A 17,919-nucleotide genomic window follows, 5' to 3' on the forward strand; every position below is an offset into this window, starting at 1 on the left:
ATAGTCCTGCACTATTATCGTCCAGTGTTTAAAAACATTTGCACAACATATTTTTCCCCAGTTTTTTAGTTGTTTATGGAAGAGGAGCAAATTCTGTACTGGTTACTCTTTCACAGGCAGAAGCAGAGATCCAAACACCAAACTGTACTTCACAGTATATAACTTGGGTTCCCATACAATGTTTATTCCAACATAGGCTGGAATCATGGTATAACAGAAATGGTAAAATCTCTGACAAGAAACTCACTTAAGTAAATGTAAATCACACTTTCAGGAAATTGAGTGAGGAAGGATAGTAGGATTAGATTTTTACAGTAATTTTGATATTTTTCAATTAATCTGATCAGGAGTTTAATTCTACCTGAAATTATGAATTTTAAATACATGAGTATACCTTTAAAATGCACAAACTCATTCTTTCTTCTTTATTTTCATTATGTAAGTCCTTGATACTGCGCATACTGATGCTTTCTTTGCACACTTATAATCACCACTCAAAGACTCCCTTCAGACAGATTTATTGCTTAAATTCAATTTAAGTGAGTTGACTCTTGGGTAAAATAATCAAAGAATAGACAGGGAAGTTGAGTTAGTCTTGCAGAGGTCTTTAAAATACATATAATTTAATAAATACTAAATTTTCACAAGCACAATTCTAGCATAAAGAAATCATTCTCTTGCCCTCCCCCTAAAAATCTGAGAACATTTCATGGTTTTCTGAGAAGACACAATAATTTTTATTCATTCCAACTTTCGCATCAGTTACAGTACACAATTATAAAGACAAGTGATGTTAACACAGACCCACCACGCAGACAAGTGAGGATGTGACCCCACTGTATTTTCAGGCTCTGAGCATCTCTGTGTTTGCCCACTTTGATCAGTTTTTAATTTCCATGGAATGTGCAGGCATCCAGAAGTTCTGTGAGCGGTAACATAAGAGAAAGATCGTCAGGTACTGCCTGGGCTTATTAAACACGATCCTTTTCCTATTTTCTAAAAGTAAATGGTAGATAATAAATATTCTTTTTAAATTTCTCTCTCATCCCTCTAACTGATGTCAGTGCTATTCTTAAACATCTACATTTTCCTCTCCTGCTCCTCATCTTTAACACATGATATAATTTAACAAAAATTCAGGCATACTCCCAATAATTTGATTATTCCAGGTCTAATTTTATTTCTCCAACTTATTTCTTTTAGAGGTAGCTGTGCCATTTCTACAATACACAAAAATAGAGAGAAATGATATACTTAGTGCTACTTCCATGTATGTATATATGTAGAAATGGCCTACTTAGTGCTAATACTTTGTTTCTATTAAATTGTATAAAGTATTATCTATAGGTTTTACTTAAAATCTTTGCAAATTGGTCCTCTGTGAGTGGTATATGTGTCATTTCCAACCTTCTCCCTACACTGAAATGCTAACACACATTTTCATTCTAGTAGCCAAAGAAAACAGACAAGGACATGTAAACAAGTTCAATTTGCAAAAGATCTCTAGTTCTGCTGTACCCTCTGTCTCCTTCAAACAATTTGGCCTTTTCAGGTAGTATCTTATACAGTTGCCTAATTGAGTTGCTTCCCTGGTAAGCCTGAATCTTCCTGCAGGGCCAGGAGCAAGCCCTCTGAATCTTTATGCTCCTATTGGTACTGGCCCAGGCTTGGCACAAGGTCATCTTTAAGACAAACATGTTTGCCTTGACGCACATGTAACTGCTCCTCGGTATTTATTCTACTCACCAGAGCGTAAGCAATGCTTCACATTAGCAATAGCCTGAAGATACTCTGGCCCTAAGTATTTTTGGTAAGTTGTTCTGTCCTGAAGGTTAGCCAGACATTCCGTGTCATCACTGAAGAGCAGGTCTTTGGCTGGAGATTTAAACAGCTGGAACATCATGTATTCAAACCCATTTCTTCCGAAGAGCTCCTGGGTCAGACAGACAGACAGAAAGTAAGTGACCAGCAGCCCGTGCCACGTGTTCTGCATCAGAAGCCCCAAGTCTGCTGGCCTGCTCGGCTCCAGCCCCTGGCAACCCTGGGACACAGCAACAGCTCAGGAGCCACTGGAACAAAATGGCAAAAAGTCCTCTGGGTTCAAAGGCAGGCCCTAGCTTTTCCCATCATGTGACTTACGAAAATTCTTGACTGAGCTCAGTGACCTTCAGTTTGTACGTGTGCATACTCAGTCGTGTCTGACTCTTTGGGACCCCAGGGACTAGAGCCCACCAGGCTCCTCTGTCCATGAAATTTTCCAGGCAAGAATACTGGAGTGGGTTGCCATTTCCTTCTCCAGGGGATCTTCCCAACCCAGCAACCAAAACTGCATCTCTTGTGCCACAAATGTTTTCCCACTGCACCAAGGTGGAAACACCTGAACTTCAATTTACTCATTTGTAAATGGAGGTAATTACATTAGATACTGACATGATATATGCAAAAAGTGAGAGTGTTAGTCATTCACTCATGTCCAATTCTTTGCAACCCCATGGACTCCTCTGTCCATGGAATTCTCCAGGCAAAAACACTGGAGTGGGTAGCCATTCCCTTCTCCAAGGGATCTTCCTCACCCAGGGATCGAACCTGCATCCCCTGCATTGCAGCCAGATTCTTCACTATCTGATAAAGAATACAGGGAAGCCCAATGTATGTAAAGCAACTGCTAAATAAAAAGAGCCCCAAATTCACTGCTCTATTACTATCCCACCAACAACTGGTGGATGTTTTCAACTCTCTGAGTCATCTTTACATGTTTTCCTGTGACCAGATCCCTTGCTACCTTGCATCTTCTGTTCTCTGAACCTGACCCAGACACTGATCATTTCCATTGCTTCCTGCCTCTCCCCCCTACTTCCTTTGTCCACTTCCTTTGTAGTGGAGATGGCAGCTGACCCTGGATGGAACCATCCCTTCAAAAGCCCAAGTCGAAGAGCCTCTTGTGTTGCCAGCTGCCTCTGGGTCATCATCCTTTAACCAGGATGTGTCAACAGCATATGCTAAGATATAGATTACTCATTTGGGGCTCCTCCAGGAATAGGGTGCACTTGGGCAAAAGGCAGATGAGGCTTTGGGATCAAAAAAAAAAAAAGATCATCTGATTCAGGCAGCCACTATTCCCTAGGGTCAGCCCTTTTTGGCTGCCTATAGAGGTTATGAGTTATCTGAATGTTGGCTCTTCGACTTTCATGAAGCCCAAAATAGTGCTCAGCTTGCCCAGCTTCAAGAAACACAGTGAGATCCTCTTTTGGTCAGGCAGAGTAATCCCTGTTTCACCTTTCCAACATGTAGCCCTGCCTGGTGGGAAGGGCACCTGGGCTGACTCCCTTATTTCCGGGACAGAACAAGCCCAGGAGGTACCATGACTCTGCTCAGTCTCAGGGAGACACTTGAGATGCCCATGTGTCTGGACTCTTCCAGTCCACTGGGATACTCTAGACAGCCCCAGAGCAAGAAGTGAGCACAGCCACCAGCCTCCCACTTTCATCAGAGGCAGGCTCCACTGCCCAGGGAGAAAGAGTGTGCAACTGAGCTGGGGTGTGTCTGTGCAGCTCTGCAAGTGAGCTGAGCATTCATGTGGGGGATGAGGACTGAATTCCCACACCTGTTGGTTGAAGAGCATTCTGCGGACAAAATCTGCCTTATCTTTCCTCGAGACCACAGCATGACTTGGGACTATGGCCAGGTGGCAGCTCTGAGCCTCAGTCACAGGCTTCCTAGAGCCATCAAGGCACAGCAGCTGGAAGTCCTCGGGTTTTAGATTCTTCGCCCAGGCTTCAGGGTTCTTTCCTGGAGAGAGAGAGAGGAGGTGGAGGGGTCACAGCTAATGACTTCAGTCAAGGCACCCTCACTGGGGGGTGTGACTGCCTACCAGTGCCTGGGAGAATGACAAAGGCACAAACAGAACAATAAAGCCTTTACAATAAAACGGAAGAGAAACATTCACAAACTCATAAATTCATTTGTCAGTCCTGTTAAAGGCAAAGATTTCCTCAACAGGCCTGAAAAGTGCTAGTCAAAAAACAGAAGATCGGCTGATTAAACTATATTAAAATGAAAACTATATTAAAATGAAGAATGTTCATCAAAAGACATCATTAAGAAAGCAGGGAATTCCCTGGTGGTTCAATGGTTAGGACTCCAGGCTTCTACTGCTGGGCGCAGGTTCAACTCCTGGTGGGGAACTAAGCTCCCACAAGACTCACAGCATGGCCAAAAAAAAAAAAAAGTTAAAGGCAAGTATTTTCAAAGAGGGACAAGATATGTGCATTACATATAGCTGACAAAAACTTGTGTCCAGAAAATACAAAGAATGCCTAAAAATCAAGACAGCCAGACATGCTTCTATGGACTGCGGCCTTTGTGTGTTTGTTGGTTGGGTTCAAGGCCAATGTGATAACCAACCCTGTCCAGTTTGAGCAGACATGAAGAATTTTTTCATTCCCTAAATAAAGAATGTTAGGACCAACATGACTGCCTGGGGAGTGATTTCCCAGGAAGGACTCTGAGTTTTCCTGAGGGAGGAAAGAGCAGTGCCAGTCCATACCGTCGGTGTTCTGCAGGACCGTGGGGTGCTTCACAAAGGCCACATCTCCCTTCTCAACCAGACACCTGCACAGAGAGGGCCAGGTCAGCAAGGAGGATCCACAGAGGCGGGAGAGAGCTGCTCCAAGACGGAATCCCTGGGAGCTCCCACCCCCTCCCCCAGGCAACTGGGCACATCTACCATGGCCCACTTACTCCACACACACTGCTCTAATGCCTGCTGTCCCTGGTAACTTCAGAAGAAATGTCCTAGAAAAAGAAATCTGCTTATTTAGATTCCACTGTTAGATACCCATTGCTTGCTTCCTTAAACAGTGACTGGTTTCTCCACGGGAGATGCTTGTGTTCTATTAACAGGGCTATCCAAAGATAATTCTCTGGCTGGATCAAAACTCATGTCAGAGATTAAAATCAGTGTGGAAGATGTGATTCTGAAGGAGCCTTGTCACACCTTATGTGTCTACACAGCCTTAACAAAAGTTAATGTGCATGTATCACGAGATATTTTTCATGCTTAATCTCCTGAAAAACGTTTCTCAGTGTTTGAGGTGCATGCTTTGGGAGAAACGTTGAGCACACTAAAAATAAGTTTTGTGACATTCACTCAGTTGGAAATTGATATTATTAATTTTTAGGAACACCTCTCCAGTTTTCTCTGTCCCATCATCAGGCCCCTCTATCCTTCACTAGAATCAGTTACTCCCAGAAATTTTCCTAAGCAATCTTGTCCTATTTCTTTGTCTTAACAACCTCCCCCCAATAATCCCAGGCTCATTCATGAGCCCAATCGTCCGTCTCAGGTGTGTCTGCACCTCAGCAGTGAGGTAGACAAGAGCTCCCCGATCCTTAACTTCACCTGGACATTCTGGCATCCCTTCTCCACTCTAGACCTGTGACTCTCCAAGAGTGGGCTGGACCAGCAGCATCAGCAACTCTGGTAACGGGTTATAAATGCACATTCTTGGGCCCTGGACTCACTGGCTCAGGAACTCTGGAGTGGGGTTCAGCCCTCTGGGTTTGAATAAGCCCTGTGGAAGTGTGCTCAAGTGAGTATGAGAGACCAGTGCCTGAGACAGTGTCCCCGCGACTCTTTGTGATCCCATGGACTGCAGCCCACCAGGCTCCTCTGTCCATGGGGATTCTCCAGGCAAGAATACTGGAATGGGTCACCAGCCCTCCTCCAGGGGATCTTCCCAACCCAGGGATCAAACCCAAGTTTCCCGCATTGCAGGCAGATTCTTTACTGTCTGAGCCACCAGGTAAGCCATTCTACAGAGCAGGGACCCCAAAATGTTCTCCCACTTCCTGTAAACTTCTGTCTCTCCATACACCCCTCCACAACACTTACACTCTGTCATGTACTCTGGCTTCACAGAAGAAATAAAGAGATCATCATGTGGGCTTCCTTTCAGCATCCTTCTGTTGAATCTGGCAGCCCTAGACTCTAGCACTCTCCTGCCCTCCAGGGACAAAGGAGGAGGGAAGGCCTCCCTCCAGCTAAAGTCTCCTCCCCAGGGGCTCTGCACCCCATCTCAATCCACACTCAGGCACTTTCCACGGCAGTCATCCTCTTTCCCCTCTATAACACTCTTCACTGGGCTCTTTCCATCAGTATTTATGCTTTTTTGAAAAAATAAACAAACACTAAGCCTTGCCTTGACCCTACACTGCCCTTAGCAATGGGCCTCTCCCCTAAAGTCATCCAAATACCTAAGAGCGTCATAGCACCTACCATCAGCATTCCTGCACAGGACTCCCTGACCCCTGCCAGTCATCTTAGGGGACTGACTTACTATTGAATCTGCTCCCGCCTGGGTCACCAGAGCCCATTCATTGTACTTGTTTTATTTGATGTCCCAAGTCCATCCTTTCTCCAGTCATCTTTGTTTTAGACTAAACATAATATGTCTATGTATCTGTCTTGGAAGTCTTTTCTCTTCCACTGATTTGTCTTTCATCACATAAACCAGCCTGTATTGATCACAGTATTAAGTAGTACTGTAATGTGATTTTTAAATCTAAGAACACAAAATTCCCTTTGTGTAACATTGTTTTCTAACTCTTGGCTCTTATTTGGTCTACCAAGTGTTAATATTTTTTGAGTTCTGTCTAGGCCTCCCCATCCCCTTCAATCCACCTGGTCACACTGGAAGCAGCTAGGACTTTACAACACAACTTCAGGGCGTGAGTTGTGTGAGCAGGAAGATTCCCCCTGAACTGGGCTGACAATCACCCTCAATGCTGTGTTGAAGCTAGACTGTGGTGGGGGAGGGGGACAGGGGAGACACATGGATTTCTGTTAGGGGTTATAATCCGGGAAGAGATAATGGTGGTTTAGATCAAGGTGGTATCAGCAGAGATGGGTGATGAGGTCAGTTCTCGTTACCCTTTGCAGGTAGAGATAACATAATATGATGATACAGGGCCTCAGAGAAAGAGAGGAGACATGGTTAAGACACATCAAGACTTTGACTTTTTCCAAAAGGAAAAACAGAGTTGCCTTTAACTGAGATGGGGAAGACTGCAGGAGGTGCTGGTTTGGGTGGGAGTGTGTGAAATTCCAAAAGCTCAGTTTGGGACATTTAAACTTGACCTGGTGATTAGACATCCAAGTGGACATGCCCAGTAGGCAGTTAGGTGTATGAGTTTGGAGTTTCATCTGGTGTTTTGAAGAGATGTCTGAAGAGGAATGTAAATTTGGGGATTGTCAACATAGAACTACTATGGAGAAGGAGAAGTGGGCGTCAGAAGATGAGATGGTTGGATGGCATCATTGATGCAATGAACATGAACTTGGGCAAACTCCAGGAGATGGTGAGGAACAGAGGGGCCTGGTATGCTATAGTCCATGGGGTTGCAAAGAGTTGGACATGACTGGGCGACTGAACAACAACAAGAACTAGATAAAACCACTAAAGTCTGAGCATTAAGAGACAAGACCAAGGCTGGAGCCCCGGGGCCTGCCAATACATAGGGGTCAGGGAATGAAGCAGAGCCAGCAAAGGGGCTGAGATGCAGTAACAGGAGAAGAAGGAGGGAATCCAAGAAAGTGTGGTGTCCTGAAGCCAGAGAAGAAAATGTATCCAAGAGGAGGAAGAGATGGGTGGTGCCAGTGATCTGGGCTTTGGATTTATTTGCAACACAGAGGTCCCTGGAGATTTAAAAGGACAATTTCAGAAGTTCCCTGGTGGTCCACAGGCTAAGACTCCTTGCTCCCAATGCTGGGGCCCAGGTTTGACTCCTGATTATGGAACTAGATCTCACATGCCAGAACCAAGGGTTCACATGCTGCATCTAAGGATCCCACATGCCACAATGAAGACCCCATGCAGCCGGATAAATAGATTTTTTTTAAGTGTAGTTTCAGCTGTGTGGTGGAAGTGGTGAAAGGTTGTTGCTGACCCACGAAAAGATGCCTGGATTCTTGGCCTCTGGAAGAGAAGAATTCAATCTGGGGCCAGTGACGAGGCTTGATTGCTCAGAGCTTTTGTGCAATAGAGTTTTATTAAAGTATAAAAGGGATAGAGAAAGCTTCTGACATAGATATCAGAAGGGGGCAGAAAGAGTACCCCCTTGCTAGTGTTAGCAATGGCGGTATATACCTTTTAATTAGTTATTACAATAAATCAAAAGAATGTCTCAAGTTTGTGAAAATTTTACCAGACTTACTCTAGCAATTTATATTTTAGGATAACAAGATTAGAATTTGACAATAGAAAGATCCTCCGGACCCACTCCCATAATATACATTCTAAGATATCAGGATTAGTCAGAGGTATTCAGGAAGGAGAAACTGTCCTTCAGCCAGATATATTGTAGTTGTATAATCTCTAGTACAGAGTTTAAACTGAGTTGTGTAATTGACTGAGACTAGGGCTTCCCTGGTGGCTCAGAGGATAAGTGTTTGCCTGGAATGCGGGAGACCCAGGTTCGATCCCTGGGTCGGGAAGTTCCCCTGGAGAAGGAAATGGCAACCCACTCCAGTACTCTTGCCTGGAGAATCCCATGGAGGGAGGAGCCTGGTAGGCTACAGTCCATGGGGTTGCAAAGAGTTGGACATGACTGGGGGACTGACCAACAACAAGAACTAGATAAAACCACTAAAGTCTGAGCATTAAGAGACAAGACCAAGGCTGGAGCCCCGGGGCTTGCCAATACATAGGGGTTGGAAACGACTGAGTGACTTCACTTCACTTCAAGGAATGCAGAGGGAAAAAAACGTTTGTCCTTTTCTCCTCCTTGAAAATTCCAGACTCCCAATCTCCACTTTGAGAGCCCCAGACCCCTTTCTCCTCCTTGGGGACCCTGAACTTCTTATCAATCTGCCTAGGAATTGACTTTCTGTGGTGCATGGGGGTTAGTGGCGGGGGCTGGGTAGTGGCAGATATGGTGGGAATAATCTTCCCACTTGCCAACAATGAGGAAGAATGTCTTCTGTAGATAATTTAAATACAATAATGAAAACCAACTCCATTGGTTGGGGAGGGAGAGGTGAACAGTTTCTTAAACTAGGTTTGGGGGAGACTGAAAGGAGAGAAACTGAACTGGACAAGGACATTAGAGTAACCTCCTTCAAGGACTTCTGTTGTAAAGAAGTGAGAAACAGGAGGTTGCTGCAGAGGACAGTGAGATCAAGAGAAGTTTGTCTTATTTCTTTATGTTTAGGATGAGAAAGAAGCAGCATGTTCATGTGCTGCTGGAAGTAATTCTGTGGATAAAAAGATGTGATGACACAGGAGGAAGAGGAGAGGCGTGCTGGGGCAACGCTCTTCAACAGGCTGTGGGGAGGCGATGCCAGCACAGGATCAGGCTCAGCAGGAGCTGGCCTGCTCGTCCCCAGGAGGAGGAGTGGCAGCGTGCCCACCGGCATGGAGGTTAGCACACGCACAGATATGGCAGTGGCACACTGGTGTTTCTATCTGGATGACCTCAATTTTCTCAGGTGAAGGAGGAAACAAAAGTGTGATAGATGGAGGAAGAGACACTGGATGACTGAGGAGAGGAAAGAGCATGGAATGGTCTTGTAAGAGAGTGGGATGGTAATGGACTAGCGACGGTCTGGCTCATTGGAACTGGCTTCTCATCACGTTACTCGGAGGCCAGTCAGCTTGGAGGCCCTGGCACCGAAGGGGAATGTTGGAGCCAACCCAGGTTGCAGTTCAGCCAGGAGTAGGTGACTGGCATTTGAGGATGTGCACAGGGGAATAATGAATAATTATCACGGTTGGCTGTAGAACGTATGTGGTGGTCTGGAGGGGGAAAGGTTTATAGTGGGGGGTGAGAACAGGATCAGTGGATCTCAGGTCAGTAGGAATGCTGGAGACAGGAAGCTGGAAGCAGAGCCAAGGCAGGCAGGAGGCGGTGGGGAGAATGCGATGCCTAGAGCTAAGACTGTTCTTTGCATCCCCATCTTCACGATGGAACTCCCGAGGTTCTGGACAGAACTCGAGGTCTCTGTGACACTATCATAATCATGCCAAAATGGGTCCGTGGACCTTAATACCGATGCACATCCCAGTGGAAGGAAAAGTTCAAATATTTTAGCCTCAGTTTAATGTTTATCATATATTTATGTGGTAGGATCTGTGAAAATATGTAATTTATGTATGGTTTATGAAAGTGACAAAGCTTTGGAGAGGGAGGGACAAAGTAGTCTGGCCATGTGATGACTAGAAGCCTTCTTTATAGACGCTCCCACATTCTCCACACAGCCCCAACTCCATAGCACCCTGGAGGACCCTCCATACTTAGCATTAACTCTACCTCCTGAGCCAGATCTCCAAGGGCAGAACAGCCAATGGCTGCAAGCCCAGCCTGCCCTCCCTGGGCCCACCTCCCAGTGCTCTCTCTGGGGCCTTCTCTGGCTTCAGGCACAGCATGATTTGTCTAGCTTTGCCTTTGTCCTAGCTGTTCCTTCTTCCTGGATTATTCTTCTCCAGATTTTCTCAAGCCTGATTCCCTTTCAGTATTTAACCCTCAATATTTAACAGCCCCTCCATGACGCTGAGGCCTTCCCTGACCACTTTTTCTAAAATTAACCCCGAGTCACTGTCACATCACACCCCTCGGTCCCACGCCCCCATAAACACACCCTATAGCACTTACCACAGTCAGGAAGTGATCATCCTTTATGCGTTGTGTTACTCCCCCCATGAGACACAGGGGCCACGTGTCTTGCTGTTGCTCTAACCCACCCTACCTAGAACAGCGCCTGCACCTACTATGTGCTCAATAAATATTTATTGAATGAATGGAGGAGCCCAGGAATATGTTTTTAAATGTACTCATCAAACAGGTATAAAATGCACATATTCAGTGTCCTTCCTTTGATCTCAAACTGGGCTCTGGAAGATCCTGTGACTTGTCCACAGTCATATAGAAGGAAGGATCAAAAGCAGAAGTAGGGCTGTGACCTGTGCTTATCATTCTTGCCCCTCCCCAGGCGCCCTGAGTCCATCAGCTCTGCCCAAGAGTGCTCCAGGAAGGGACCGGACCTGAGTCCTCAGGGCCCCTGGGAATCTGCATTTCTGCTCTCCAGTCCTGGCCCCTTCTAAATGCAGCACCCAGATGGTGGGGTGCTGAGAAAGGAGAAAGGACAAGAGGTTCACTGGGTTGGTACCAAAGCAAAAGGCAGTGGGCAGATGCTACTTGCCTGAGCGCCCCACTGGAGCCGTAGTACTGCTCGTGGCTGTTGGGAGCACACATGTGGGCTGGCTTGAAGCTGCCTCTGCACAGAGCGCAGAGGCTGGACTCCGGATCAGACCCAGGGGCACAGCTTTGACTGAAGAACTCATCTGCACAGGAGGACACCAGAGGTTAGCTTTCCCTGCCTGTGTTGGCAAGAAAGCCTCAAATTTTGTTGCTAAAATTGCCTGAGTGACATAAAGACACATTCAGGTGTTTAGTACCATATGATTAGAAATAAGCACCTATGAAATAGAAAAAGAAAAATGGTTGCAGCTGGAGCAAAGTAAAAGGGACCTGGCTGAAGCTGGGACAAGGGTCTGTGAGATCACTGAAGTCCTGGCACAGGGCAGCAGGGGGAGGGATGGACACGGATTTAACTCTAGGAGAGTGGACGAAATTGGAAGTTTTGGTTGGTTGACCCTGTCCTGCACACTTTCCAATCTCTATTGCCCTTGTCCATCTTTACAAGATCTGCAGTTATGACTCGAAGGACAGGAAGGAGCCCAAGAGGCCCAACTGCCCAACCCTGTGCTGAGCCCCAGGGTACCACTATGATGAAACCACAGAAGCCCTGCCCTCCTGGAGCCCAAGTTCATGGGGTGACAGTCACAACTCAAGTAACTACAGCATGAATTAGCATTTCCCCATAACTGTATTTCCACATCATGTTCTGGGAAAAAGAATATGGCTCCACAGCTACAAATAAAGGAGCCTGGTGCAGACCTAGGGGTCAGGGAGAGGTCTCAAGTGGACAGATGAAGAATGAATAGGAGTTACCCTAGTGAAGGGCAAAGGATGAGCTTCCTAGTCAGGGAGCAGCATCTGCAACGGCTAGGGCAAGGGTTGGGGGAGGGGGGCAGACAGCACAGAGAGCTTAATGGAGGCCCCCTGGGCCTGAACCACTCAGGGATCCAGTGAGTGAGAAGGGTCAGGGTCCAGACCACGTGTGACGGTCTACATCTTTGTGTACATTTTGTTTTTATTTATAAAGAAATGGGGAGCCTCTGACAGGCTAGATAATGTTGGGCCAAGGGTCTAGCAGGGTGAGTCAAGACAGATGTGGGGTGCAGGCAGCAGGCTACTGCTGGAGTCCAGGGGACGTGAGGGCAGCTTGGAGTCTCCCAAAGCAGAGGGAGGAGCTAGGTGGAGGGAGGACAGCTAAAATCTCAGGCTGGATGAGTATGCGGGGATGACAGGTTGGTTTCCAGCTGGAGCCAGGGTACAGACTGGGAGCCTCCAGCAAGCTGGGTGGCTCTGGGGCAGGACCAGGCTTGGTAGGGAGAATGCATTCTATTTTGTACAGGTTAGGTTTAATGCACTTTTCAAATACAAGATTAGATAATGTCAAACAGGCAGTTCAATATATGCAGGTTTGGAGGTCAAAGAGAAATCCACGCTAGGGACAAAACCTGACATTGTCAGCATATTGACCTAATCACAGTGACAGCAGCGAACCTTGATCTAGTGCTTGCTCTGGGCCTAGCTTTGCACGTATAATATTGGTTTAGATGGTCATCTAGGCTGTAGGCATAGATGTGAGTGCTTGGAGGTTGAGTTTAAAGTGGAAAAAGTTGCTTTAAGCAACTCAAACATTTATTAACCAGGTTGGGAAAGAGGGACTTTGTAGGGGTAAGGGAAAAAAGAAGCTAGTGTGTTTTCACAAAAAGCCAGGAGACTGTGGTTTAAGATGATTCAAAGAAAGTTCATGGAGGAACAGACTGGAGCCCATCCTTCCAACTGAGCAACACGGAGGTCCTGGTAGCCTTGACCAGAGTTCTCCCTGTGGAATGAGACAGGGGAGTCACCCACAGCAGGGAGTGCAGGGGTGAATGGCTCAGACCATGATTTTAAGAGGTCTAGCCATAAAGGTGGAGAAGGCGATGGCACCCCACTCCAGTACTCTTGCCTGGAAAATCCCATGGACGGAGGAGCCTGATGGGCTGCAGTCCATGGGGTCGTGAAGAGTTGGACACGACTGGGCAACTTCACTTTCACTTTTCACTTTCATGCATTGGAGAAGGAAATGGCAACCCACTCCAGTGTTCTTTCCTGGAGAATCCCAGGGATGGGGGAGCCTGGTGGGCTGCCGTCTATGGGGTCGCACAGAGTCGGACACGACTGAAGAGACTTAGCAGAAGCAGCAGCAGCAGCCATAAAGGCAGAAGGAGAAGGTTAGGAGCTAGAGGGGATGGTAGGGAGAGGGAAGATTTTTCAAGATGAAAGACGTTGGGTGCATTTACAGGTTGAGAGAAATTTGCATATACCAGAGGAAGAAATGGTAACTGAGGGTGCAGCTCTGGGTAAGGGGTCGAGGCAGGGACCGATAGCCATGTGGGTAGGAGGACTTGCTAAGCAGATGCAGCCAGCAGGGGCCCTGGGCTTTGTTGGTGAGGTATTGATGGGAACTGTCCTGATGGCTTCAAGTGTCTCTTGCAGAGGCAGACAAGATCATCTGCTCAGAAAGGGTGGTAGACAGGTGAGAGTGGCCTGGAGGTGTATGGACAACTAGGACACTAGGGTAGTTACTGGGAAGTGCGGGGAGTGGAGCAGAGGAACAGTAGGCGTGCTCATGAGCCTACAGTTGTCTGGGGTATGGGTGATGCCGAGGCCAGCGGCTGGAACATCTGCATGGAATGAGCTGCTGTGCCCTGTGACATCCTCCACCTGTGTTAAGCTGCTCAGGGGCAGAGCGCCAAGAGAGCGGGTGGTGGGGTTCCTGCAGGGCTGGGACTTGTCACACAGCTGGGGAAAGCAGGGGAGCAGGAGCCTTTTAGGTATTGGCTGAAATGACTAATACAGAAATGTAAGAGAGGTGAGCGGTGAAAGCTAAAGCACTCAAAGGGTGAAGCTGAAGCGTACTGGTGTGACGTGTTCAATTAAGAAGGCAGGTTCAGGTCTCTCATCTTCTGAGATGGCCCACACTCTGTGTAGGTGTATATCTCCCCAAATAAACCTTTTTCACACTTAAAGAAAGAGAGCAAGTTTAAATGGAAAAACAACACATGCACACTAGCACACACATTACACACGCACACCTACACCCCACTCTACACTCCACTCTCGTTTTGCCAACAGGCCTCTTCCATGAGATCTAGCCATAAAGGCCGAAGGTCTAGCCATAAGCCATGAGCTAGCTTCCATGAGCCAGACGAAAGACATAAAGAGTGGTGTATTTCCCTGAGATCTGCTCTTTGAGCCAAACCACTTCCGCGGAAGCAAGATGGGAGGAGAAAGGGGGGTCCTGCTAAGAAGATGTGAAGCTTGCCCACATGTCTATCCAGCCCCTGTCCACCACCCACTTATGCCATTCGTTGAACTGAATTTCTCCCCTACATAGGCACACCGCCACTCAGAACACACTTACCCAATTTACATGACCCAGTCTGATTGTATAGGAAACCCATGGGGATGTTCCAGCCAGCAGAAGTGCCAACTGCAGTGTGGCAGGACTTCTTGCCTCGCAGAGAGTTCCAGGTTAGGTTGGCATCTGACTTCTTGACCACTGCCACAACGTAATAACCTTGCAACAGATACCAAGATGCAATTTCAGTACCTCCCAGGCCCTCCCTAAAATTTACTCCAGAGCCACTGCAGCTAACCTTCACCTGTCAGTCTCTCAGGGAGGGACCACTGGCTGGAGCCACCTGTTTGAGTATTTCTGTTGAGTAGAAGTCCAAAAGAAAGTACTTTAATGACTTCCTTTTTAAAGTGAAGTCTCTGATTTTCTAGGTTTATAGTAATACCATTTTTTAATGATGACAATTTAATGTCTTCCTTTCCTCAATTTTTTAAAAAAAACTCCTTTTCTTATTTTACTGAATTCACTCACAAAATAATGCCAAATGTATTTGGTGAGTGTGCGCATTCTTGTCTTGCTCCTGATTTTTACAGGACCGCCATTGACATTTGATGTAGTCTATCACAGTATTGGGACAGAATTCTGCTTGTTGAGTAAGACCTAAACTCCAAGGCTGTTTAGAGACTGAAATCATGGGTAATGTGGTTCACCACCCCCACTCCCATCCCCTCCCAACACACATGCACACACCTTTTCTTGCTGTTGTAGTTCAGATGTCTATATATTCAAGTTGGAAGTCAACATAGCATTGGAAGACCTCCCTCACCACTTACTAAACTGCCTCAGATAAGTCACTCAGCATCACCAGGATCCTAAATCTCTCATAAATGAAATGGTAACAGTAATACCCATTTGGGTACTAATACCTATTGAAGGAGATGAAATGTGTTAATATGATCATACTGTACATTAGGAATGGGAAGGGGAAGTTACATGGATAGGTTTCTGGCCATGTTGCTAGCAGCAGGAGCAGTACTAGAGCCACTTTCTTGGTGAAGCAGATTCTCCTGCCTACCACACTGGGCTCTATGACACCATTCCAGTGGCCAAACACTGTTAAAGTACCTTTCTTTGAGCTGTAACAATTTCAACAAAATGGCATTAACTATTGTCATCTGGGGTGTGGGTGTGTGTGTGTGTGGCTTCGGGATTAACTCCTCTCCATCTCTACTCCAATCTAACCTTCTCCATCACCCTGAACTGTCTTCCAAGCATCCTCATTGATGCACATTTGTATATCACTGCAGTTCTTGGAAATTTCAATCACTCGTGAAGCAATTACAATTCCTTAGGACTTCATATATTTTATAATCAGAATGACTATATGCTGTTCCTTAGGTTTTGGGATACAGACTCAATTCAGCTAAGACTGTTAGCCAGGAAAGCAGGGAGGAAAGAGGGACAATATATCCCAGATTCTGCTCCCTTTGAAGGGGAGAAGCTGTGGGGTGAGTGGCTTTGCACCCCGAAGCCTCTGCGGAGCTGGGTGGTGCAGGGCCTCTGTGACCCCACACTTAATGCTGTGATGCTCCAAGCCCCCAACACCTCCCCTAGCTCTATCTCATAAGAAATTCCAAACCAAGTAAGCACTTGGTTTCATCTCAAGATCCCCTATCACAATAGTTTTCTGAGTTGAATGCACATCAGAATCATTCTGAGGGCTTGCTGAAACACAGAGCAGCAGCCGCATCCTGGAGCTCAGCAGACCTGTGGTTGGACACAAGAAGGGTCATTGCTAATAAGTTCTCAGGCAACACTGGTGCTGCTGGTCCAAACACCACATGACATACACACTGCTCTAGCCAATGCCCTAGATTACCCAGGGCACTTCAGAAACAGATAAAGACCGTTTCTGCCCATGAGATGACACAGATGGCAAAACTTGTCACCTGGCCTCCTATTCTGAAGAGGAGGTTGACTCTCTGCTATTCAAAGCCAGCCACTAAAAGCTAAGGGTTAATTTCCTTTCCCTCCTCCTCTTCTTCATTAGCAGCATCTATGACTCCCCTCTTCCTCCTCTGAGGCCTCCACGGGGCCCCAGAAATGTCAGAAATGGGCTCCTGTCCCTTGCAGAGATGGGTAGCAGCCTGTGACAGGGAGCACTGTGGTGGGTCAGGAAGGGCAGCAGGTTTCCAGTCATGCTGCCTTGAACAAGCCTAGGTGCGGCCACTCGCTGCCTGTGTGGCCCTGGGCCAGTCACACAGTCCCTGAGCCTCACTTTCCCATCTGTGTGATGCACACAGCGACACCCACATTCTAGAGGACTGCTGAGCAGGAGCAGCGCAAGCAGGAGCCCTCTGTCCACTGGCACATGCTCCACAAACAGAAATTATTTCACAGCTCATGACAGATTTGCTCCTTCACAGTGAACTGTGGCAGGGTCATCTCTCTCTCTCTCTCTTTTTTTTTACAAGTCTAGTAACTTTGGTTTATTTGTAAGGCTTTCCTCAACCCCTCTCCCCCACAACAGGCCTTTACCTTTGAGCCCCAGTGTTACTGATTCTGACTCACCTTTCATAGGTGTGTTCACACACTTAGACCCAAGCTGCTCTTTGCCATCTTGAGACACTAAAAACAATTGAGGTACAGGTCGTTAAACTCTCACGTTACTCAAGTCATGATTTTCTCACTCTCAACAGTCAAGAACAAAATGAGGAGAAACGCTGACCAAGCAGTTTGTCATTGGCATCAACAAGCTGATTCCCTGCCATCCTATTTCACCTCCTCTCCCCTGACCTTTGCTATTTGAAATTAGGCTCCATCCCAGAATTAGCTCAACACTTGGGGAGCTACAGAGAAAGAAAATGAAATGCTCATTGAAGGGGGTGAGGGGGAAGCAGAAGCCATAAAAACCTTCACAGAGGCTTTTCACTTTGCCATGTGATTCTAGGCATCCTGACATTCTTCCCTTCAGAGCTTTGGGCTGTGCAAGCAGTCACTACAGTCTTGCTAGGTTGTAAGGGAAGGGTCCAACCCATGGTTCAGAAAGACTGGTTACAGTCTGCATTCTACCCTGGACACCTCATTCAACCTCCCCAAGCCTCAGTTGTTATGGAGACACCACTGTTTACTTCAAAAAAAAAGTTGTTTTGTTTTGAAGGATAAAGTATGGTTTCTCACTGCCTAGCAACTTAGGGGTTTAACAAATGAACCAGCTTTATTTTTCCTGATAGATGGATCCCCACCAAGACCATGACCTGTAGCCCCAGTCCTTAATGTTCTAACAGCTGGAGTGAGTTCATTTGGATTAGTAAACTTGGCAAAAGGATCTAGGCACCTGTGGCTCTTTCTTCCTTGAAGAGAATGGGGAGAGGATGGTTTTGACCTCC

At 46.6% G+C, this 17,919-nt stretch overlaps 1 protein-coding gene across 2 annotated transcripts in view; it reads right to left on the minus strand.

The window, feature by feature from the left end:
• Positions 1–502: 502 nt before the first annotated feature.
• Positions 503–17,919, minus strand: part of INHCA (inhibitor of carbonic anhydrase) — a 43,825-nt gene continuing 26,408 nt past the window's right edge. The window contains exons 11-17 of one of the 2 annotated variants that reach the window (XM_005201957.5): positions 17,102–17,158; positions 14,597–14,752; positions 11,198–11,339; positions 4,547–4,611; positions 3,605–3,789; positions 1,747–1,933; positions 503–922 (exon numbers count right to left, since the gene is read on the minus strand). In XM_005201957.5, coding sequence (XP_005202014.2) covers positions 888–922; positions 1,747–1,933; positions 3,605–3,789; positions 4,547–4,611; positions 11,198–11,339; positions 14,597–14,752; positions 17,102–17,158 — 827 coding nt within the window. In that variant the 3' untranslated portion in view covers positions 503–887. 2 annotated transcript variants of the gene reach the window in all.

This window comes from Bos taurus, chromosome 1 (assembly GCF_002263795.3).
Source record: "Bos taurus isolate L1 Dominette 01449 registration number 42190680 breed Hereford chromosome 1, ARS-UCD2.0, whole genome shotgun sequence".
Classification (NCBI taxonomy): Eukaryota; Metazoa; Chordata; class Mammalia; order Artiodactyla; family Bovidae; genus Bos; species Bos taurus.